General features: G+C 42.2%; 1 protein-coding gene across 1 annotated transcript in view; it reads left to right on the top strand.

Annotated features, from left to right (window-relative positions):
* FDX1 (ferredoxin 1) overlaps positions 1 to 23,621 on the top strand; it is a 54,513-nt gene that overhangs the window by 9,641 nt on the left and 21,251 nt on the right. Inside the window, exon 2 of the mRNA XM_050928518.1 lies at positions 14,940 to 15,064. Within this exon, the coding sequence (XP_050784475.1) occupies positions 14,940 to 15,064 (125 nt within the window). The remainder of the gene's footprint in view (positions 1 to 14,939; positions 15,065 to 23,621) is intronic.

The raw sequence follows: 23,621 nt of genomic DNA, 5'->3' as shown, positions 1-23,621 counted from the left end.
TCTGGGATCCCCAATTTCTTTGTTACTGGGCAGGAGGAATAAAGTGTTGTCACCCTGATTATGTGAATGAGGAACTATGAGACTGCTTTACGACAGAGATGTCTCATTATCAATTAAGTAGCACTTGCTAGACAAGAGACATGGGTGCCAAAACCCATTGAAATGAGAGAGGTTGGGGACTGGTGTGTGTTCTTGATGGTATGGGCCCCTTTTGAGGGCTTGGAACACCAATTGCACATCCTCCTTTCTCCACTGTTGAAGAGTAGAGCAAATTTTGATTCTATTAGAAGTCCATCTAGAGGCTGCTGAGCTGAATTCATGTTGGGCCAATGGTGCACCAGCACCGGGGCTCCCCTACTACAAGCTGAAATTACTAAATAGAGCTAAGCTTACTGAGCTGAGATCACTGAGTGCTGTGTTAACTAGTGGGGGAAGCCTGAAGATCTATTGCTAAGTGGCTGGCAGAGCGGAGCAATTTGTAGCATGTTGGAGCAGCCCATGGAACAGTGAGTGGAGCGGTTTGCGGGGACGGCTGGAGTGGCTCACGGGTCGGCTGGAGGAGCGGCACAGCTGGTGTGGTGAAGGCTGCAGCAGAACTCCACAGAGAGGCAGAGCAGTTGGCCCTGGCCCACGTAAGGTGCCCCTTAACACCCTGTGTGTGGCCCCCCCTTTCCACCCAGGCTAAGGGGGTAAAACTCTGCAGATAAACTTTTGAACTCTGGGGTGGCACTGACCAGAGACTTTTGGGTTGTTGGACTTTGGGGTGATTGGACTTAAGACCTTAAGGGGGAAAGGACATTGCTTATGGTTTGTGTTATAATCCTGTTTGGAGAAACACCACAATGTGATGCCACATTGTTTCCCTCCTTTATTAAAAGGATTTTGCTACACTCAGACTTCGTGCTTGCGAGTGGGGAAGTATTGCCTCCTAGAGGTGCCCAAGGAGGTGGTATGTTGTTGTCCCAGGTCACTGGGTGGGGGCTCGAGCCGGTTTTGCATTGTGTTATTGAAATGGAACCCCTGGATATTGAACTCGGCCCTTGTTGCTGCCAACTCAGAGGGGCAGAAGGGTTACATATCTACCAATGTGATATATGCCATGTGCCAGAAATGCTCCTCTGCCAGGTACATTGGCCAAACTGGACAGTCTCTACGCAAAAGAAGTAATGGACACAAATCTGACATCAGGAATCATGACACTCAAAAACTAGTAGGAGAACACTTTTAACCTGTCTGGTCATTCAATGACAGACCTGCGGGTGGCAATTTTGCAACAGAAAAGCGTCAAAAACAGACTCCAATGAGAAACTGCTGAGCTGGAATTGATATGCAAACTAGATACAATCAATTTAGGCTTGAATAGGGACTGGGAATGGCTGAGCCATTACAAACATTGAATCTATCTCCCCTAGTAAGTATTCTCACACTTCTTATCAAATTGTCTGTACTGGGCTATCTTGATTATCACTTTAAAAGTTTTTTTTCTCTCTTACTTAATTGGCCTCTCAGAGTTGGTAAGACAACTCCCACCTTTTCATGCTCTCTGTATATGTGTATATATCTCCTCAATATATGTTCCATTCTATGCATCCGAAGAAGTGGGTGTAGCCCACGAAAGCTTATGCTCAAATTTATTAGGGTATGGCTATACTTGAAATTTCAAAACGCTGCAGCGCTGCCGCGGCAGCGCTTTGAAGTGTGAGTGTGGTCGGAGCGCCAGCGCTGGGAGAGAGCTCTCCCAGCGCTGCACGTAAACCACATCCTCTACGGGTGTAGCTTGCAGCGCTGGGAGCCGCGCTCCCAGCACTGTGGTACTGATTACAATGAGGCTTTACAGCACTGTATCTTGCAGCGCTCAGGGAGGTGTTTTTTCACACCCCTGAGCATGAAAGTTGCAGTGCTGTAAATTGCCAGTGTAGCAATGGCCTTAGTCTCTAAGGTGCCACAAGTGCTCCTGTTCTTTTTGCAGATACAGACTAAGACAGCTGCTACTCTGAAACCTAGAAAAGACATGCTCCAGTAATAATTTTGCTGTTAACAAATGCAGTGTCTTTTGTAGTAGGGAAGGCTTCTGTCTATTTAGTAAATGCATCAACAACCACAAGTTAATATTTGTTGCCTCTTCTTATAAGTGGCAACTCTTCCACATAGTCTGTTTGCAGTCTTTCCTGATGACCCCTGAAGCGCTGTGCCTGGATAAATCCATGTTTTGTTTTTTCCTGGTGGATTATTTATAGCACAAACCATGTAATTGTTAACATGCATTTTTTACAACTGTTTTACAATTGGACCACCAGGCTACCTTAATTAGTTGCTGATAAGTGGCATCAGCATTTTGGTGGCAAATCATGCACCAGTCTTTACTTTTCCCATTTAAGGTACTGTGACGAAATCCAAGCTAGGTAAGGCAGAAAGCAGCACTGGCTGCAGGGACATGCTGGCTGCCACTTACCAGAGCTCCCATTGGCAAGAAACGGCAAACTGTGGCCACTGGGAGCTGCGGGTGGCAGTGCAAATGTAAACAAACTGTCTGGTGGCCCGCAGGCGGATTACCCTGATGGGCCACAGGTTACCCATCACTGGTATACACTGTGTATTCCATGGGGAAATGCACATTCCTTTCATAGTTTTACTTCCACTTTTTATTTGCTATAGCATTTTATTAGCTATATATATATATATATTTTTACATGAAGTTTAACTGTTTATTTTAGGTTTGTTACAGATTTTTCGTGTATCCTTATTGAAGTGACAATCTGATTACTCAGAGCCACCTCAGTGTTCTTAATGGTGCTTTTCTTGTGCACCTCACCCCTGCCCATTGCTCCAGAGGGACACTGTCTTTTTAAGTTGTCATTTGTCTCCTGCAGCTCTTGGCTGCTATTTTATTACTAAAAAAAGGATCCGGAGTCATTCCCCTTTCTCCTGGTTCTGGCAATCCCTACCATGGCCATGTCCTCAGATCCTTATTTTAAAAGATATTGAACATTATAAAAGCATTGAGGTACATTGAGGGCTAAATAACAAAGCCGAACAACACTAGCTAGCTATGTCCACCAAAAAGTGCCATCAGCTTTTCAACTTCAAATGAAAGATTCAAATGGATCTTTAGTGGAACATTTAAAAAAAAAAAGCCAATTCATTTTAAACGTATAAAATAGGGTTTTACAAACCAGGAGTGTTGGTTCAGGTCCTTAAAACCTTACATAAATATATTTGTGTAATTACCTTAAAAATTTTTTTTTGCTTAACATCTGTTGCGCTGCTCTCATTATTTTTATGCAACTGTACCCAGATTACATTCCCATCTTGTACATTCGGAGGCAGTCAAGTTCCAGTGGAAACTCCTTATTTCCTCTTAGTGATTTTATTTAATTTAAGACCATTCCTTTGGGAAAAGGGCCCATTTTTCCTTCAGAATGGCTATAAAAGCTCTTGGGGACAAAAATGTGGCGGTGTTGGTAGCTACTACCTGACTTCCTTGTATAATTTGTTTGACTACCAGGGTTCTGTTTGGTGTGACTGTACCAACTGCCATAATTTGTTTCTGTTATCAAACCAAGAATTCTCTTCTTATAACACTTGAACATGTCTACAACTCCCGACAGTTCAATTCCTTCCAAACTCTCTGAAGTGTTAATTTCTGAAAAGCTACTTTTAACTCCTCATTCTTTCCTTTAATCACTTACTTGTCTACCAAAGTGACACACATTCATCAGCCGTTTTCTCTCAGCTGCACTGAGCTTATTTTGGGCCCCCCCACTCATTCTTCAGGATGGTGCCCTTTACTGGAAAGACTTAACCAGCAAGTACTGTACAATCCTTGTAACATAGCTGCCTTAGTCCGTGCTTTCTTTACCTTTAAGAAGACAGCATTCATATTTGTCTCCTTGATCTCCCATGGGTCTTCTGCTTCTAAAATTTCAGTTGCATTCAGTGGTACTTTGCCAAAAAGCTTGCCGCATAGGTATCCAAAGTACCTTCCTATATTCTCCTTACTTTATTGAATTTCTCTTTAGGAGAGAATTCTATACTGGCCCCAGAGCATAGGTTGCTACCCCTTCACTCTGAGGGTGTAGAGCAAGTGAAATTAATGTCAAGGGTTATGCTGCAGTTGCCAAAATGTTGGAATTATTAATATTTGAAATTGATATGGGAAACCACCAAACACTAATTTAACCATAAATTCCTTTATTCAATCTAAAGGCCAAATGGTATTTATACAATTGCTCTAAACATGCCAAAAAGATTGATTAATAAGCAGTTTGCTACATCCAAACAGTAACAAAACATGTATAAGCATTTGATTAAGATACTTACAAATGGGCTAAACTCAGGGGTGTTAGTCCCATATTGGTCGGTTCCAATGTGGACAGGCAGGTATTAGCAATGAACCCTTAGGAGTTTACTTTTTTTATACACTTTAACAAACAAGTGATGTCACTGCCAATTACTGACGTTAGCTAAAAACCAGCTTGAGACAATTCACCTTATTTCCAGTTTTAATCCAGATAAATTTTACAGCCTCCTTTCTTCCCAAGTGTTAGGGGGCTTGTTGCTTCACCCTCTCACTTCCCTTGTCCTTCCTGCATGAGCAGAGAGCAACAATACCCGAAGTCCAAAGGTGCAAACAATTTTTTATGTTAATTGGGGTGAACTTCCAGCAAGCATGATTCCAGTTTCCTTCATTAGTGTCCCAGTTCCCAGCTTTGACACCACAGAGCCTTGCTTGTGTCCCTGTCCCTGTTCCCATTCCCCCCTCTTAGCGAAACATGATTCCAATTCACCCATCCCCATTCCCTCCTCTTATTTCCTGATCGACTGCAGACTATATAGTAAAACTTGTTCTGCTTAGCTGTATCTTAACCAATCATTTTACTGAAATTTAACTAACCAATCCTAACATGATTATTTAACCAATTATATCCCACCACCTTAATTTGTTTATACCCAGCAAAATTAATTATACAGCAGACAGAAACAATCACAGAACCAGACAGAGGTTATACAGACAGACAATAGGGAAGTGGAGACTACAGTGATAGAACAATACAGAAATGAGGATTTCACATCCCAGCTATTGATAAGTGATGATAGCACAGGATGCTATCAAACTAAGTTTCCTTTTATATCTTCTAGGCTCTTCCCTTTCTCTGGCGGTGATAGGAATACAATCCTGTCCTAACAGCCCAATAGCACCTTATTTCAGTGTGACTAATTTGGAATGTGAGGATTGACCATACACTTCCCAGTTTATGGCTGGCCTCTGCTACTTACCTGAAGGCCTTAGCCTAAGAATCAGGCCTCAGACTGTCACAGTAAGAGAAGGCCCTTACACTGGCAGACAGTGATTTTGATTCTTTCCTTTATATCTCTATAACTAGCTCAGTGATAAGAATACACCTAAATTCTTAAAGTATAGGCCTTTGCAGACAGGCCTGAATATCTATATCCTAACACAAAGGCTTTTCCTTTCTTATCTTCTCCTGTCCTCCTCCTTGCTTACCAACAGAACAATGGGGAGGTTTGGGCTTGTTTATTTTAAGACACTTTTTTTTCTGTGTCTTGTTATTGCAGCTTATCACCGAATCACAGGGACAGTGCTCTTTCAGCTCCTCACTGTCTGTGTGACAGCCCTTCTCCGGCGTGTCACTCTTTCAGGGGTTAGCCCTAGGGTTCACCGCCTTCTAGAACTACACCTCTGAGCCTTCAACAGGCCTGTCTGTCTCTGTGAGCCCTCCTTGGAGAGTCCACTCGCTCTGGATCCCCTGAGGGGGCCTCCACACCCAGAGGGAGCACTGCAACCCTGACTTCTAGACAGGAATGACTCTCCCCCAGGTTAAACAAGAAGAGTGTATTGCACATCTGGGACACAGCACAGAAAGTTCTCAGGGATCTTGAGCATAGAAAGTCTCAGCATAGTCCAAATAGGACTTTCCAACATGAGGTGGGCTCAGGCTGCTCTTTGTCCCAGTCCAGAAGTGACCACTCCTTCTAGTGGCCCACACTATATCACTTCCAGGGCCCCTCCTCTGTCCTTTGTCGTCTTTTCTGGGCAAACCGATCACCTGGGGTGTCTCTCTTCAGCCCTTAGTTCCGCTGGTCAAAACTGGCTGGCTCCCAAGATAGAGTAGGCCTTCGGGCCATCAGTTTCTAGGTTACAAAGTGTCCGGGCTGTCTGGGTCCGGGCTGCTATGCGGAACCACACACTTGGTCCTCTGCATCAATAAACGCCCTTTCCTACCACCTCATTAAACATACACGTAAAGGAAACTTGAGTCACACACAGCATTCATACAAACAAATTCCCCGCTTCATCACACAGCTCTTTATTTTATTAGTTACTTTTGAAACCATACATCCTTCCCACGCTACAAGTAATACTGCTTATTAGGGCTATTGATTAATCTCAGTGAACTTTTTAACCAACTAATTAATCGCAGATTTAATCGCACTGTTAAACAATAGAATACCAATTGAAATGTATGAAATATTTTGGATGTTTTTCTACATTTTCAAATATATTGATTTCAATTACAGCACAGAATACAAAGTGTACAGTACTCACTTTATATTTTTAGTGCAAATATTTGCACTGTAAAAATGATAAATAGTATTTTTTAATTCACCTCATACAAGTACTATAGTGCAATCTCTTTTTTCTGAAAGTGCAACTTACAAATGTAGATTTCTTTTTTGTTACATAACTGCACTCTAAAACAAAACAATGTAAAACTTTAGAGCCTACAAATCTACTCAGTCCTACTTCTTGTGCAGCCAATCGCTAAAAGAAACAAATTTGTTTACATTTACAGGAGATACTGCAGCCCACTTCTTATTTACAATGTCACCTGAAAGTGAGAACAGATGTTCACATGGCATTTTTGTAGCTGGCATTGCAAGGTATTTACATGCCAGGTATGCTAAACATTCGTATGCCACTTCATGCTTGGCCACCATTCCAGAGGACATGCTTCCATGCTGATGACATTCGTTTAAAAAAAAAAAAGTGTCAATTGAATTTGTGACTGAACTTCTTGGAGAATTGTATGTCTCCTGCTGTGTTTTACCTGCATTCTGTCATATATTTCATGTTACAGCAGTCTTGGATGATGACCCAGCATGTTGTCCGTCTTAAGAACACCTTTTTTCACTGCTGATTTAACAGAACGCAAAGAAAGTACCAATGTGAGATTTCTAAAGATCACTACAGCATTCGACCCAAGATTTAAGAATCTGAAGTGCCTTTCAAAATCTGATTGGTTTAGAGTGTGGAGCATGCTTTCAGAAGTCTTAAAAGAGCAACACTCTGATGCGGAAACTACAGAACTTGAACCACCAAAAAAGAAAATCAACTTTCTGCTGGTAGCATCTGAGTCAGATGCCAAAAATGAACATGTGTTGGTCTGCACTGCTTTTGATTGTTGTTGAGCAGAACCCATCATCAGCATAGATGCATGTCCTCTGGAATAGTGATTGAAGCATGAATGGGGCATATGAATCTTTAGCACATTTTGCAACACCAGCTACAACAGTGCCATATGACTGTCTGGTTTCACTTTCCGATGATGTAAACAAGAAGCAGGCAGTATTATCTCCTGCAAATGTAAACAAACTTGTTTTGTCTGAGTGATTGGCTGAACAAGAAGTAGGACTGAGTGGACTTGTAGGCTCTAAAGATTTAAATTTTTGTTTTTGAATGCAGTTTTTTTTTTTACATAATTCTTCATTTGTAAGTTCAACTTTCATGATAAAGAGATTGCACTGCAGTACTTGTATTAAGTGAATTAAAAATACTATTTTTTATTTTTACAGTGCAAATATTTATAATAAAAATATAAAGTGAGAACTGTACACTTTGTGTTCTGTGTTGTAATTGAAATCGATATATTTGAAAATGTGTGGAAAACATCCAAAAATATTTGTATAAGTAGTATTTTTGTTTAAAAGCGCAATTAATCACGAATAATTTTTTAATCACTTGACAACTGTACTGTTTGTTATTCTCACTGCCTTATTTTACTTGCTGATTGGTGCCGTCATTACAACATACATATTTTTCTCCTTAACCAAATTTAAGCTAACTTTTAATTTTTTATTTATCATACAAGGTGCTCATCAAAAAGCCTAGAGAAAATGCATCATGTCCGAAACTGGGTGCTCCCGTTACACGGATCCTCACTAAGACGTTTAAATCTGCCATGTAGTCTTTACTCAACCTCTGTCATGGTACAAGTTGTACTGAGCTCAGTGAGAGTTTTGTCTCGGAAAGGAGTGTGGGGTTTGGCTGTAAAGCGCTATCCAATACAAACAATAACTCCTCACTTTAAAGTCATCCTGATTTAACGTTGTTTCGTTGTTACATTGCTGATCAATTAGAGAACACTCCTGTTACACAGCCTGCATTCGCTGTTATACCATCTAAATTCAAACCAACCAGTTTTTATCTTCTGCTATGATCCCTAAAGTTCCTAAAACTGTTCTTATTTCCTTTGTGATACCATCAGCTGCGTCAGCTTCCAACTCTATGTCAGCAAACAAATTTAAAAAATTTATTAAAGCTAATGTTAAAATTACGTAACACACAGAGCGAGAAAAGTGTCTTTACATCTGGGTATAGTGCTTAATTATCCACAAATACAAAGTTTGTTTTCAAAGTGATAAGATACATATAGTGCATAATGAGCATTAACCCATATTTAGGTGAGTAAATTTAAGAATGCAGTTTAGATATTAGCATCCAAGTATTCAGGTACATCACTCATGAAAAGTTTATACATTGTTGGTATGAAAAGCACATATCAGTGAATGAAGATTGTCCCTCAGTAATGGAGAATTTAGGGGTAGGTTGTCCTTTTAGAAAATACATGCCATGAGGATATAAAATTACTGTCCTGCCCAAATCTGATGTATGCGCTCAGTTGTAGATAAATCAGCAAGGAGAGTGAGGCTACGTCTACACTACGGGATTATTCCAATTTTACATAAACCGGTTTTATAAAACAGATTGTATAAAGTCGCGTGCACATGGCCACACTAAGCACATTAATTCGGCGGTGTGCGTCCATGGTCCGAGGCTAGCGTCGATTTCCGGAGCGTTGCACTGTGGTTAGCTATTCCATAGCTATCCCATAGTTCCCGCAGTCTCCCCCGCCCCTTAGAATTCTGGATTGAGAGCCCAGTGGCTGATGGGGCAAAAATCATTGTTGCGGGTGGTTCTGGGTAAATGTCGTCAGTCATTCCTTTCTCCGTGAAAGCAACGTCAGACAATCATTTCGCACCCTTTTCCCCTGGATTGCCCTGGCAGACGCCATAGCACGGCAACCATGGAGCCCGTTCAGCTTTTCTTTTTTTTTTTACAGTCACCGTATGTGTACTGGATGCCGCGGACAGAGGCGATACTCCAGCGCTACACAGCAGCATTCATTTGCTTTTGCGTGATAGCAGAGATGGTTACCAGTCGTTCTGTACCATCTGCTGCCAGTGTAATTTGGCAAGGAGATGACGGTTATCTGTCCTTCTGTGCTGTCTGCTGCTATCATGGGTGCCCCTGGCTGAGATCGGCCGGGGGCACAAAAGCAAAACTGGGAATGACTCTCTGAGTCAATCTCTCCTTTATGGTTTCTAAAAATAGAGTCAGTCCTGCCTAGAATATGGGGCAAATATACTAGAGAAGCAGTGTATCAGAGAGTACAGCGGCTCTGTGTGAGATCCCGCAGAAATGATGAGCTACATGCCATTCACGGGGGGTGCCCCTGCAACAACCCCACCCGTTGCTTCCCTTCTCCCCCAACCTTCCTGGGCTACCGTGGCAGTGTCACCCCCATTTGTGTCATGAAGTAATAAAGAATGCAGGAATAAGAAACACTGAGTTTTTAGTGACATAAAATGAGGGGGAGGCACCCTCCCAGTGCTATGATAGTCCAGGCAGGACATTAAGCAGTGTGTGGGAGAGGAGCCCAGCATCCCACTGCTATGATAGTCCAGGCAGTACAGAATCTTTTCGTTTCACATGAAAGGGAGGGGGCTGATTGAAACTCAGCCCCCAGTTGCTATGATGAAGACTGTTACCAACCGTTCTGTACCATCTACTGGGAATGACTGGGAGTCATTCCTATTTTCACCCAGGAGCCCCAGCCAGCCTCACCTGAAGCCAGCCAGGAGCACTCACGGGTTCATAAGAAGGACAGTTACCAGTCCTACTGCACCGTCTGCCACCACGGAGGGGAGAGGAGCGGATACGGCTCTTCATTGCTGCAGCATCGCGTCTACCAGCAGCATTCAGTAGACGTAGGGTGACATTAAAAGAAGTCAAGAAACAATTTCTTTCCCTTTTTTTCACGTGGGGGGTGGGAGGGAGTAAATTGATGAGCTATTCCCTGAACCACGCCGGACAATGTGTTTGACCCTACAGGCATTGGGAGCTCAGCCAAGAATGCAAATACTTTTCGGAGACTGCTGTGGACTGTGGGATAGCTGGAGTTCTCAGTACCCCTCCCTCCCTCCATGAGTGTCCGTTTGAGTCTCTGGCTTCCCGTTACACAGTGCTGCGTGACAAGTGTAACCTGTAGATTTTTTTTTTTCAAACGCTTTGGCATTTCATTTTCTGTAACGGAGCTCTGATAGAACAGATTTGTCTCCCCATACAGCGGTCAGATCAAGTATCCCCCGTACGGTCCATGCTGGAGCTCTTTTTGGATTTGGGACAGCATTGCCACCCGTGCTGATCAGAGCTCCACGCTGGGCAAACAGGAAATGAAAATCAAAATTTCGCGGGGCTTTTCCTGTTTACCTGGCCACTGCATCCCAGCTGAGATTGCTGTCCAGAGTGGTCACAGTGATGCACTGTGGGATACCACCCGGAGGCCAATACCGTCGATTTGTGGCCACACTAACCCTAATCCGATATGGTAATACCGATTTTAGCGCTACTCCTCTCGTCAGGGAGGAGTACAGAAACCGATTTAAAGAGCCCTTTATATCGATATAAAGGGCCTCGTAGTGTGAACGGGTACAGCATTAAATTGGTTTAACGCTGCTTAAATCGGTTTAAACGCATAGTGTAGACCAGGCCTGACAGATCTATCTGCCATTTTGAGTGTTTCCTTACTGGTTTTGCAGTTGCCTTTCTGCAGTCTTTCACTCTTTCGGTGTTAATATAGATTGGTTTGAATCTGTGATCGCTTTTGGCTTGAAAGCTACAGAATAGTTCAACATTTCTAAAATTCAGATGTTTAGCAGCTGAGTAAGCTGTTAAACAAAATGGCATTTTATTTCTTCCCTTATGCTGTATTTTATGGATCAATCTAATAACTTCTTTTAGGCAAAATGGCACATTTCTATTTCTGTATGTTTTACATGAGCAGCCTGCTTATGTATGTGTGGGGAATAAGAAGTCTAACACTTATTTACAGGGGACTGCACTTTATCAGAAAGCGTCTCCTGCTTTTTGCAAACTGTACAAAACCGTTTATCTTTCTGATCTGAAACCCACAGGTACTTATCCTTCTATGAATGCTGGAATTGTTTATATATTTAATACCCCTTATTCTTTTCTGAGCCATGTACTTTACTTGTACCAGGGCCTTTCCTCTACTAATTCAGGATGAGGGTTTTTCACGCAAAAGGCTCCCATACATTTTTCAAATTCTTTTAAATCCACCAAATCTGTATGTAACTGTTTATAAAGATGTGTTTTAAAATAGGCTGCACTCCTGTGACGATTTACAGATATGCTTCACTTTGAACATGTGAGTAGTCCCATAGACTTCAAAGTGAAGCATATACGTACATCTTTTTAGAATTGAGTTCTTAGTGTGCAAGTCTTACTTATTTGGAAAGGAAATGGCCTGAACCTGATTATAATGATAGTTAAGATTGTGATCGCAAAAGATTGTAATAGCTTCTAATACCTTATCTTCCTACTAAAATCAAGTTAAACTGTTATGCTGCTGCAGCAGGTAATAGAATCATAATTTTTATACAGTGTCCTCCAGTTTGTTGGCCAACTGAGCTAGTGTGAATCTTTGACAAAAACGATTAACTTCATATCTGTAGCTAAAAATCCCAGATGCAGTCTCTCCCTGCCTCATTACTACTAACAGGTGAGGCATTCAAACTGAGATGGCTTCAGACATGTTCAGTTCAGAAGAGGGCCTTTCCTTGGCCTGTCTTCCTTCTCACAAGACGTTACATATGTGGCCGACATAAGCTGAGTTCACCATCTTCCCTGCTGACTAGTAACATACTTACGTTGTTGTCCTTAAAGCACCCTGCCCCTCCCCTTTTTGGGGGAGAGGTTTTTTGTTTTTGGTCCTCTCCCCTCCAGGGGCATGCACAAGAGGGGGAAAGTAGTGGTGTGGGCCCCCCAGTGATCAGCGGGGGGCACAGAGTTCCTCTGGCCGTGGGGCCACTCAGGGGCACAAAATGTGCCCCCACAAGAGCCATCAATTTTTTATTCCTGCACGCGCCCCTGTTCCCCTCTAATTGGTTGCCCAATTTTCTTTGCTCCTCTCCCATTTAGCCCCTCTGGCAATTCTACTTGCTGACTGGAGGCTTAATGCTGTATGCAGCCTACTCCCAATTTCCCCTGTTGTCTTAGTCCAGCAGACAGGAAAACTGACACTTGCCTAGGGGTCCCTTCTGAGCAGCAGAAATGCTAAGCCAAGCAGGAATTTTACCAGCTTGATATCATTAGGAAGGATGTTCTTCAGAGGCTTAATGCCTTATAAACGTGTGGCCTGAATGGAAGAACATCTCCCAGGTGCAGGACCAGACCTGTAGGAGCCAGACACTGCTCTGACCACAGCTGGAGCTGTTGAAAAACTGAGTAGGCATCCAAAGGCATTTCTACCCTTCCTTTTGATGGTGTGTGTTGTTTTGTTGTTGTTTGTTGTTTGTTTTGGGGGGGGCAGGGGGAGAGGGATGGAACAGAAGATGGTTGGATAGTGACCATGGAAGGATGAATGAGAGTTTTTTGTTTAAGAGAGCACTTTTCCTTGAAAGATTTTGTGTATATTTTGGAGCAAGAAGCCTACATAACTTAATAAGTCTAATTTTTTTATTTTTGTAACCTCTATCCAGCCAACCTATGACTTGCCCAACTATTGTTTATCTCTCACACTTGCTGCATCATGTCTGCTGTTGGATTTTGAGCACTTAAGGGCAGAGAATATATCCATTCTAGATGGCCTGGCATGCTGTGGGCACTCTGAATAAATAATATTTTACATTTAGCACACTTACAAAGTAGTTCCGTAAAAGCAATCAGATCTGTATCTCCTTCACCTGCTGGGATAAAAAAGTATTCCAAATAGACTGAAACATGCTTTGTCTGCCAGAACATATGCACGTCTGTATTCTTAAAGCTGAACAACTTTTTTATGTCCAGAAATTCAGAAACCGCACTCAAGTTAATGTAGTACGTGCTTCACTGAAATTTTGCAGATTAACAAGGTCAGTCTTTTGTCAGTGATTATATTTTTTTGGATCAATTCATTGTTCTTGAAGGTAGCTTGTAGCTATCTTCTGGAAAATGGACTGAGGGAATATTTGACAAGAATTGAACATGGCATCATAATGAATCATGCCACATATTGCTGCCAAAGTTTTTTACAGTTATGGCAAATATAATAACTCTGTCTCAAGAAACTTACTTGTATTTTTTTAAAATAAAATTGTATAAGGATACTTCTAAATATATCATTTTATGCCCTGTTTCAAAATGTTTGATTTAATTTAGTCGTCGTTAAGGCACTTAAGGTTTTAGTCTAATTGTATAGTTAGTAAATTTTGTGAAGAATATTAAAATACTTTTCCCCCCAAAAATGTAACTTTCAGTATGAAAATTTTCGTAATTTTGTTTAGCATTGACTGTGCAGATTAGACTTCTTATGGACTGGCTTCATTTACAAGATTGGTAAATATTATACATGGCAGATCATCCAGAGCCTGTGTGCATTAGAGGTAATACTTGGATTTAGTTTTTTGAAGCTAGATGTAATTTTAAAGCAAACATTGTATTGGTCTGCCTTTTTGCTGGTGGGAGCAATCCTGTTGCCAGTCCAAGGATAATTCTGTTTACTAGTTGACATGCATGTGCATGCTCACACATGTATACAAAATAAAATAACAGGACATCCCAGTGAAGAATCTGATTGTTTTGGTTTGATTAATAATCCTTGAAGTATAGTTCTGCTCTTTAGAAGTGACTTTTAAAATGGTATTCTTGAATTCGTAGTTGTTGTCTTTATTTTTTATTGAAATGCTAATCTTACAAATAAGAACTTTTTTTTTCCTGTCAACCCTGCAAACCCAAAATTTAAGGTGTGTGTTCTTTCTTGCACATCATTAGTGGTTTTTTAAAAAAAGTTATTGCAGACACCTGTGCAACCATATTGCTGTCGCTGGTGTTGCACAGATATAACTATTTGGAATTTAGTAAACAATTCAGTTGATGTACTTCTGAGGCCTTTCCAGACCATCAGATGTCATGTGTAGGCAGTGACTGTCTGTCCTGGGCCACTCTTTGCATATCCTCTGTTTTGGAAGTGGTGTTCAATGATGGGATTTTGTCAGTTAACCTGTGTCTGAAATAAAATAGCTCTAACTTTTATGGAAAAAAGAGAAATTCAGGATCTGATACTCTTCCCTTTCTATCATTCATCATGACAAAATACAAACCTTAGCTGCTGTTCCTTATTTCTTATGTTAGTGCACTCAGCACTGAACAAGATGTAGTGGAAATACTTACTCTGTCATGAAGAGTTTACAAACATAATTATTTCTTTGGGTTTTTGTGCTAAAAACTGTTGGTAATGTTTAGTGTTTTATTGGTGCTTCTTTAAAATTGGTAGACTACCATAAAGCTCTAAAATTCTTCTGCCAGTCACATTACATGCTTTAGTAATAGTTAACATGGATGTGCTTTTATTTTCTAGCTCAGAAGATAAAGTAACTGTCCACTTCATAAACCGTGATGGAGACAAACTAACAGCTGAAGGGAAAGTTGGGGACTCGCTGCTAGATGTTGTTGTTGATAAGAATCTAGACATAGATGGATTTGGTAAGTAAAATTACTTGAATACTGTACTTTAATTTTTGAAAGTATAATTGACCAGTTTTCTCATTTGCATGGGATGTGTCTAAAACATAATTATCTTCTTTGGAACTTCAGAATTTGTCTAACTTTTCTTTTTCTCTCTGGGGCTGCATAGAATATTTAGAATTTAGTTAATATAGAACATTACTTTTTGGAAAACAGAAACATTTGCTTTGAAGCTTTTAAAAATTGACATGAGATCTCTGCAGACAGATCTCAAAATGGAATTTTAAACAATGATAGCTATAAGAGCTTTCTCTGAAGGGGATGCACCCAATCTGACTGCTCTCTTCTAATAACAAGTAGTTTTTGCACTGAAGATTTTCACTGCCATGTCTTTCATGCAATCTGTCTGGAGCCTGAGTCTTGCTCTGTTTTGCCTACTGTAGAGATGCTACACAGATAGTTGATCTCCTAGTAGCACTAGCTATTTCTGCAGGTGCAAAATCTGCAGAACTGGCATATTCCCATCAATGACAAGTTCCTTCTGCCTCTACTGTCTCTAAAACTCCTCTTCATCTGTTGTAGGGCTATCTGTAACACCCATCACTGTTGAATGTAAGTGCTGAGAGGAGGAACCAGCCAAGGCCATCTGCAGATATGGGCATACAGTTTAGCTTCTGCAAAAGCAGCAAAGAATCCTGTGGCACCTTATAGACTAACAGACGTTTTGGAGCATGCGCTTTCGTGGGTGAATACCCACTTCGTCAGATGCATCTGATGAAGTGGGTATTCACCCACGAAAGCTCATGCTCCAAAACGTCTGTTAGTCTATAAGGTGCAACAGGATTCTTTGCTGCTTTTGCAGATCCAGACTAACACGGCTACCCCTCTGATAATTGAGTTTAGCTTCTGTGCGCAGGGGTAGAGGGAAACCCTTTTACTCATCTCAGTTCAATTATTTCAATGTCATCCTATTATGGTTTCCTTGAAGGCAGAGTTTATCTATTTTTTAGAGGGGTTGGATAAAAAAACCTCCTTTCCTTTCCTCCCAAGTTCCACAGACACTGGCAGGAAGTGTGGTCAGGAGTATTTCCCCTATTCCACAAGGTTTCATTTAGGGAACCAGAGTCCCTATTCCACACACTCTCTCCCAGTCTGTTTCACAAATGCTCTGACTAGTCTTCTAGGTACCTGTTTTTGAGGGGAGGAACCTCTCACTTTTCTTCTGTTGGCTTCTCCCTTTCCTTCTCTTTCCCAGCTTCAGTTCAGACAGGACATGGAATAAGCAGTCTCCACCTGTTAGACCAGGATGCCAGTTGGTTCCTCCAGATGAGTGCTTCCACAGAATAAAACTTATCTCCTCTGCCCCCCGCCACCCTCCACTGGAACAAGCCAGGTTGCTCACCATGTAGGATTTAGACTGCATAGCAGAAGTTGCCTGCTCCATTCGTTATTTGTCTGGGGCAGAGTCTAAGGGTCAGATAATCCATTGACAGCGGCTGTTGAAATTTAGAAAGAAAATTTTTCACGAGACCAAGAACACCAATGAAATGGAGTTGGGGCAGCACACAATATCAGATATTTGCTCCTGAAAAAGTGTCAATGAATCTTGAACCATTCTGGCATGAATTAGCACAGAGGTAACTTCAGTAGAAGAAATTGATTCCACCCTTGAAAAAAGTCTGTATCCCAAAAGAATCTTGCAACAGAGAAACCTCATAGACTCTAAAGCAGAGGTTCTCAAACTGTGGTCTGTGGACCACGAGTGGTCCACGAGCTTCGTTCAGGTGATTATGCAGATAGTTCCCTCTAAGATGCGCGTCTGGGCAGCCGCACACGAGAATGAATGGCCACCCACCTAATTAGTGGAGCCGTGCAGGCATGGCTCCACTAATTAGGTGCCTGGACCCTGGAGAAGACGCACATGTAAGGTGAAGTGGTAGCCTTGGGGAGAATAGGAGGTAGATGGGAGGGGGAAGTTGGGCGAGAAGACAGGGTGGGGGTTATTTTGAGATATGCAGGGCTGTGGCTCCACTAATTAGGTGCCTGGACCCTGGAGAAGACGCACATGTAAGGTGAGGTGGTAGCCTTGAGGAGAATAGGAGGTAGATGGGAGGGGGAAGTTGGGCGAGAAGACAGGGTGGGGGTTATTTTGAGATATGCAGGGCTGTGGCGGCCAGAGAAAGAGGCAACTTTCCCCAGCTACAGGGCTGAAACTGCTGGGGAGAGACCCCCCCCCCCTCCTTCCCAGCCTCAGCTCTCTGGCTGCTGTGGTGGGGGAGAGGGCACATCCATCACATTAGAAAGGTAAGACTATTGATATTGAAATATGAGTTGTGTGCTTTTATTTATAGAAGGAAAAAAATATTGTTTGTTAAGGTTTTTTTTTATATAGTGCTTTTATCTAAAGCGCTTTACAATAGTTAACTAATGGTACAAACAGCATTTGGATCATTAAATGGTCCACCTAGACCCTCAGCAATTTTCACGTTTTCCGTGGGGGAGGAAAAAATTTGAGAACCACTGCTCTAAAGTCAGAAGGGGCTGTCGTGGTCATCTGTTTTGGCCTCTGGCATATCGTAGGCCACAAACTCACCCACCCTCTCCTGTTATAGACCCATAAACTTTGGTAGAATTACTGAAATCCTCAAATCTTGATTTAGACTTCCAAGTTATGGAGAATACACCATTTACTCTAGGTCACGCCAGCCAATGATGCATGCCCCTTGCTGCAGAGGAAGGGGGGGAAAAAAAAACCAAGCAGCCTGGGTCTTTGCCAATCTGACCTGGGGAAAATTTTCTTTCAAGTCCCAAATATGGTGATCAGTTAGACCTAGACCAGTGGTCTCCAACCTTTTTCATCTGGCGGGCGCCAGACAACAAGCCACCAAGGACTGTGGCGGCAGACAAACATCCGCCAAAAAGTGTCAACCTCAAGAGGCGTCGCCGATGAAATGCCGCTGATTTTCGGCGGTGACACCTCTTGACGTTGATGCTTTTCAGCAGCATTTCGGTGGATGCTTGTCCGTCGGCCAGTACATGGGCGCAGATAGATGCCCCAGCGGGTGCCATGGAGCCCACTTGCAGGCACCGCGTTGGGGACCACTGACCTAGACCATATGGATAAGACCCACCAGCCAGACACTTGGGAAAGAATTCTCTGTAGAAACTCAGAGCCCTCCCCATTTAGCGTCCCATCTCTGGCTGTTAGAGATATATTTGCTAATAGCAGTCGCATATGGGCCATATGCCATTGTAGGCAACTTCATCATGCCATCCTTTTCCATAAAGTTATTGAGCTCAGTCTTGAAACAAGTTAGGGATTTTTGTTTTTGTTTTTGTTTTTTGTTTGCCCCCACTGCTCTCCTTGGACGGCTGTTCCCAAAACTTCACAGACACCTTAGTCTAATTTAAAGCCTAGAGTTGTTGATGGACAGTTTATATTTGTTTGTTCTTGTGCCTACATTGTCTCTTAACTTAAATAACTCCCCTTCCTCGCTAGTTTTTGGTCTTCTGATGTATTTATATACAGCAATCTTAGCTTCCAGCAATCCTATCTTGTCTACAACCAAAACTCCTTAAGTTTCCTCTCGTAAGGCAGGTTCTCCATTCCTCTAATTATCCTACTAGTCCTGCTCTGCACCTGTTTCAGTTTGAATTCATCTTTCTTAAACATTGGAGACCAGAATTGCACTCAATATTCCAGATAAGGTCTCATCAATGCCTTCTACAATGGTAATAACACTTCCCTAATTCCTGGAGGAGTTGAAGTATTTCAAAATTCAGGATTTGGTTTGACTTCATAGTTTTGGCCTCTGCTTGATCCAGAGGGGTTTCTTGGAATTGTTCTTTAGGAATAGTAAAGCACCATGCTCATTTATGATGCGATGGAAGTATTACTAATCCATTACATTAGGCAGCAGCCAGTATTGCTTTTTGAGTCACAGAAGTAGGAATAAGTAGTCAACAATAACTGAGGCCATGTCAAATAATCTGCTCTGTTAAAGTACCAAAATAGCAGTTTAGGTTTCATTTCAGAAATGCAGTACTCTACTATGGTGGGGATGATCCTGATGGCGGATGTAAGAGGAAACTAAGTTTTCGCATTTTTTCCTTCTCCCTCCAGCCAATTGTACTAGATAATTGCACCTGTGTGTCTCTTATACAAAAAATAAAATGTGATTATAGACTAAAAGGTATCCAAGCAGTTGAAGTAACGTCTTTGCTTTTCCGTATTTTTCAGAAAATGCTATATATTTTCATTTAATTTATTGAATTAAAACTTTTTTTGTCTTTCAGATAATATTACATTCTTAATACTGTAAAATGGATATCCTGTAATTCCTAGATAAGAATCTTATCTATTGTTTTCCTGTTGTCTAATCATATTGCAAAGTTTAGGTACATATTGCTTAGTCTGCATACGCAATAGTACATCAAGTCATCCAGTGCCCTTTGACGTCTGTGGGAAGATTCTCCTTGATTTCAGTGGAACTGGATTGGGTCTTTGGCGAGTAAAATTATGATTTATTAAGTATCATGTGCAGATCCAAATTAATGGATTCCAGTTTTTATAGTAGCATCCAAAAGCCCATATCTAATTGGGGCCTTGTTATACTGGGCACTGTATAAACTAAATAAGAGGTGTTCCTTATACTGAAGGCCTCACAATCTCAGACCCCAAACTACAAGGTTGTCTGTACACAAATCACGGAGCTCCACTGAAGGCAATAGAGCTCTGCATGGCCAGGGATCTGCCCACACAAATAAAACTTTCCGGAGATGGGGCTTGAGACTAGAGCTAGAATAAACAAAAGGAGGGCGTGGGTGAAGATAGGAATACAGTAATTAGAGAGGAACAAAATAGAGTTAGACTAGTGAGGTGCACAATTTGCAGCATTCAGTCTTGTTTTAAGAGTATAAATAAACATATCAGTGATGTCAGTAATCCGAAATCTCCTTGGTACACTTGTAGAACCGCTGTTAACATCAACAGAAACTGCATACATATCACAGAAGATTAGATACCTAACATGATCATTTAAAACTAAAATGGATGATGGCTTAGTTAAATTTTTTAAGCATGTCAAAATATTAGTTATTCTATTAAGAATTATAAATACCATCTAATACCATAAATACCACAGCATATAGGCCTGTGGCTACTCTGCTTGTATTCTATGTAAAAACATCCCGTGTTAATCTTGGAGCAAAAAGCGGTGATCTGTAAGTTAAGAAGCCAAAATAAATATGTGAGCAAATTAAACTTTTTGGGGGACAGGGGGAAATCACAGTCTGGCTGTGTGAGTCTATGCTACATAATGTTAAAGAAATTCTATGTTTTATTAAAGTCCTATATATCGAAGTACTTGATCTTGTAAAACCTTTGCTAGGAGTGCAGTTTTGTCACTAGGGGGCAATCCAGATTCAGCAATAGTGCTATAGGGATATTTAAAACTGTTTAATGACTTAACTGTAGCCACGTCACTTAATGCTACTTGTTTAACAAAATTAATTATTTAAATGGAATGGTCAATGTGGTGATTACGTAATCTCAACTGAAAATATATTTCCTCTGTGTGGCTGATTTAAGCAAAACAATTTTTAGTATTATTTTCTAACTGTGAAGTCAAATAGTATCTAGAGACACATTGCTGCTTTTCACAGAATGGAAAATCTGTTCTATTTAATGAACATTCTTCCCAATAGCATTTTAGTTTTGATGGCTAACTGCTCTGTGGTGCTTTCTAGACCCTGGATGGTTCTTCAAGTATGTGTCAGTATGGATCCCACTCTGGCGCGCATGAGGTGCATTCACACCTAGATTGGAATATTTTGTACCTCAGTGTCAGCTGCAGTCATATATGTGGCTTGTGCCATCTATGCTCCAATGCGAGGACAAAGGGCAGAGCAGCCACTATCCTCTTAGTTCCCTCTTACCGCCAATAGCAGCAAGATGGAATGTAGCAAGTGTCTGACGAGGTGTTCTTTTGAGATCTTCAAAACGTGCATTTTTCACAAATTTAAGTAGAATTTTGTTTTCTACCCTGCTTTTAATTGGGCATTGTCCCCTGTACAAGTTGGGATACCTGGTATCAACTGCAACACATCATGACAGACTCTAAGCTGTTGTGTTCAAACCCTACTAATCCCCCTTACTAACAGATGTAGCAGATGCCTGTTCTGCTTGGAGAAAGAGAACACCTGTTTGGGATGTGGCTGTGCTTGTCTTTCTCTGCAAGGACTTGCTAGTCCAGAAACTCTTGACTCAAGCTACATCTTTTAGAGCAGACTGTGTGAGTCACTTCTGACCCAGAGGAAATGTTAACCACTAAATAGAACCAAACATCTAATCAGCCAGCATTCCTTTAAGTGGACACCATACTCCGGGATCTAGAGAGAAAAAGGCATCAAAGAAAGTGCTGGCAGCCTCTGAGCCAACACTGGCAGTTCTGGCACCTGTGCCCCAACACTAGAGGAGCAGCAAAGAATCCTGTGGCACCTTCCAGAAAACGCTTTTTTTGCTGCAGGATGGCCACCTTAAGATCTGCTATAGTGTGGCCAGGGAGGTTGAAGTGTTCTCCTACAGGTTTTTGTATATTGCCATTCCTAATATCTGATTTGTGTCCATTTATCCTTTTCTGTAGAGACTGTCCAGTTTGGCCGATGTACATAGCAGAGGGGCATTGCTGGCATATGATGGCGTATATTACATTGGTGGACGTGCAGGTGAATGAACCAGTGATGGTGTGGGGCCACTCTTTCTGCCCTGCCACCCCCACCAACATGATACAGTTCTGCGGCGATCTGGAAGCCTACTTTCGCCGTCTCCGACTCAAAGAATACTTTCAGGACAACACTGAACAGCGCACTGATACACAGGTACCCTCCCACCAACAGCACAAGAAGAAGAACTCCACATGGACTCCTCCTGAGGGTCAAAATGACAGTCTGGACCTATACATTGAATGCTTCCGCTGATGCGCACAGGCAGAAATTGTGGAAAAACAACATTGCTTGCTTTATAACCTAAGTCGTTCAGAACGCAATGCCTTCCACAGCCTCAGAAACCACCCTGACATTATCATCAAAGAGGCGGATAAAGGAGGTGCTGTTGTCGTCATGAACAGGTCTGACTACCAAAAGGAGGCCGCCAGACAACTCTCCAATACCAAATTCTACAGGCCACTTCCCTCAGATCCCACTGAGGAATACACTAAGAAACTGCACTATCTACTCAGGACGCTCCCTACACTAACACCGGAACAAATCAACATACCCTTAGAGCCCTGACCAGGATTATTCTGTCTACTACCCAAGATCCACAAACCCGGAAATCCTGGACGCCCCATCATCTCGGGCATTGGCACTCTCACTGAAGGACTGTCTGGATATGTGGACTCTCTATTCAGACCCTATGCCACCTGCACTCCCAGCTATCTCCGTGTCACCACTGATTTCCTGAGGAAACTACAAACTTCACACCTCAACTGCTGGAACAGGGCCTCATCCTCTCTGATTGAACTAACCTCGTTATCTCTAGCTTGCTTCCTCTGCCCCTGGAAATTTCCACTAGCTGCGTCTGACTAAGTGGGTACTCACCCACAAAAGCTCATGCTCCAAAATGTCTGTAAGCTGCCACAGGATTCTTTGCTGCTTTTACAGATCCAGACTAACACGGCTACCCCTCTGATACTTGACACTAGAGGGCAACTTTGAGAAGTGAGGCCAGATGGAGCATAAGCTTGGCTCCAAGCATCATGCAGGACAGTCCTGCAAGGAGGACTCTAAGCGCTACTCATCAAGAGACACATCCTCCATGGCTTCCTGTCTGAACATGCACCATGCAGGGAAGAAGACCTGTTGGCAATCTGGGTACTGATATTGGTGACTGTGCCAATCAAGGGCCTGAAATGCATCTGTTACAGGTCTGGGCAAGTGCCTCCCTTTTGCTCCTCACCAGAGTGATGTGAGGGATCCAACAACTGAATCGTTGGGTGTTTTAAGCCTTTGGAGTCTGAACAGGGACCAAGATGGGGACAGTGCTTGAGGCTTCCAGGCATGCTTTCAGGGTGCAGATTGTTTGGCACTTTTCCCTCCTGAGAGTTGCAAGCACTTGCTACAGCTTCCCAGCCCTTAGAATCAGTGCTAACTCCCAGACTTTTCCCATAGCTTAAACACACCCTTTCACAGAACTCCAGCATATGGTGGTATGAGTCCACAGTTTACTTCTTCAAGGGGCATATGAATAATGAAGCACACTAACACTCTGCATCTGATTCTACAACACTATTCTTTCTTTAATTGCATGAGAAATACAGAGATCTGTCCAAAAATAATAAATCCAATACACATTTCCCTGGACCCTACCCCTCAGTATTGTCATAACTTCAGAGTATTTTGGGGGCTGGGATCAGAGTCATCTAGGGCTGTCCAGGGTCCTTCAGGGGTAGTGCCTGACTTGGGTTCTGAAGCATGGAGCCTCTCTCCAACCTTCTTTCCTTGGCTGGTCTGTTCCCTCCCCAAAACTTCCTATGTCGGTCCCATCTTCCCTCCTGAGTCTGCTTATAACCTCCTG

Source organism: Gopherus flavomarginatus, chromosome 1, assembly GCF_025201925.1.
Source record: "Gopherus flavomarginatus isolate rGopFla2 chromosome 1, rGopFla2.mat.asm, whole genome shotgun sequence".
Lineage (NCBI taxonomy): Eukaryota > Metazoa > Chordata > Testudines > Testudinidae > Gopherus > Gopherus flavomarginatus.
Note: the sequence above shows the minus strand (reverse complement) of the source record. Positions and strands in the feature narration are given on the sequence as shown.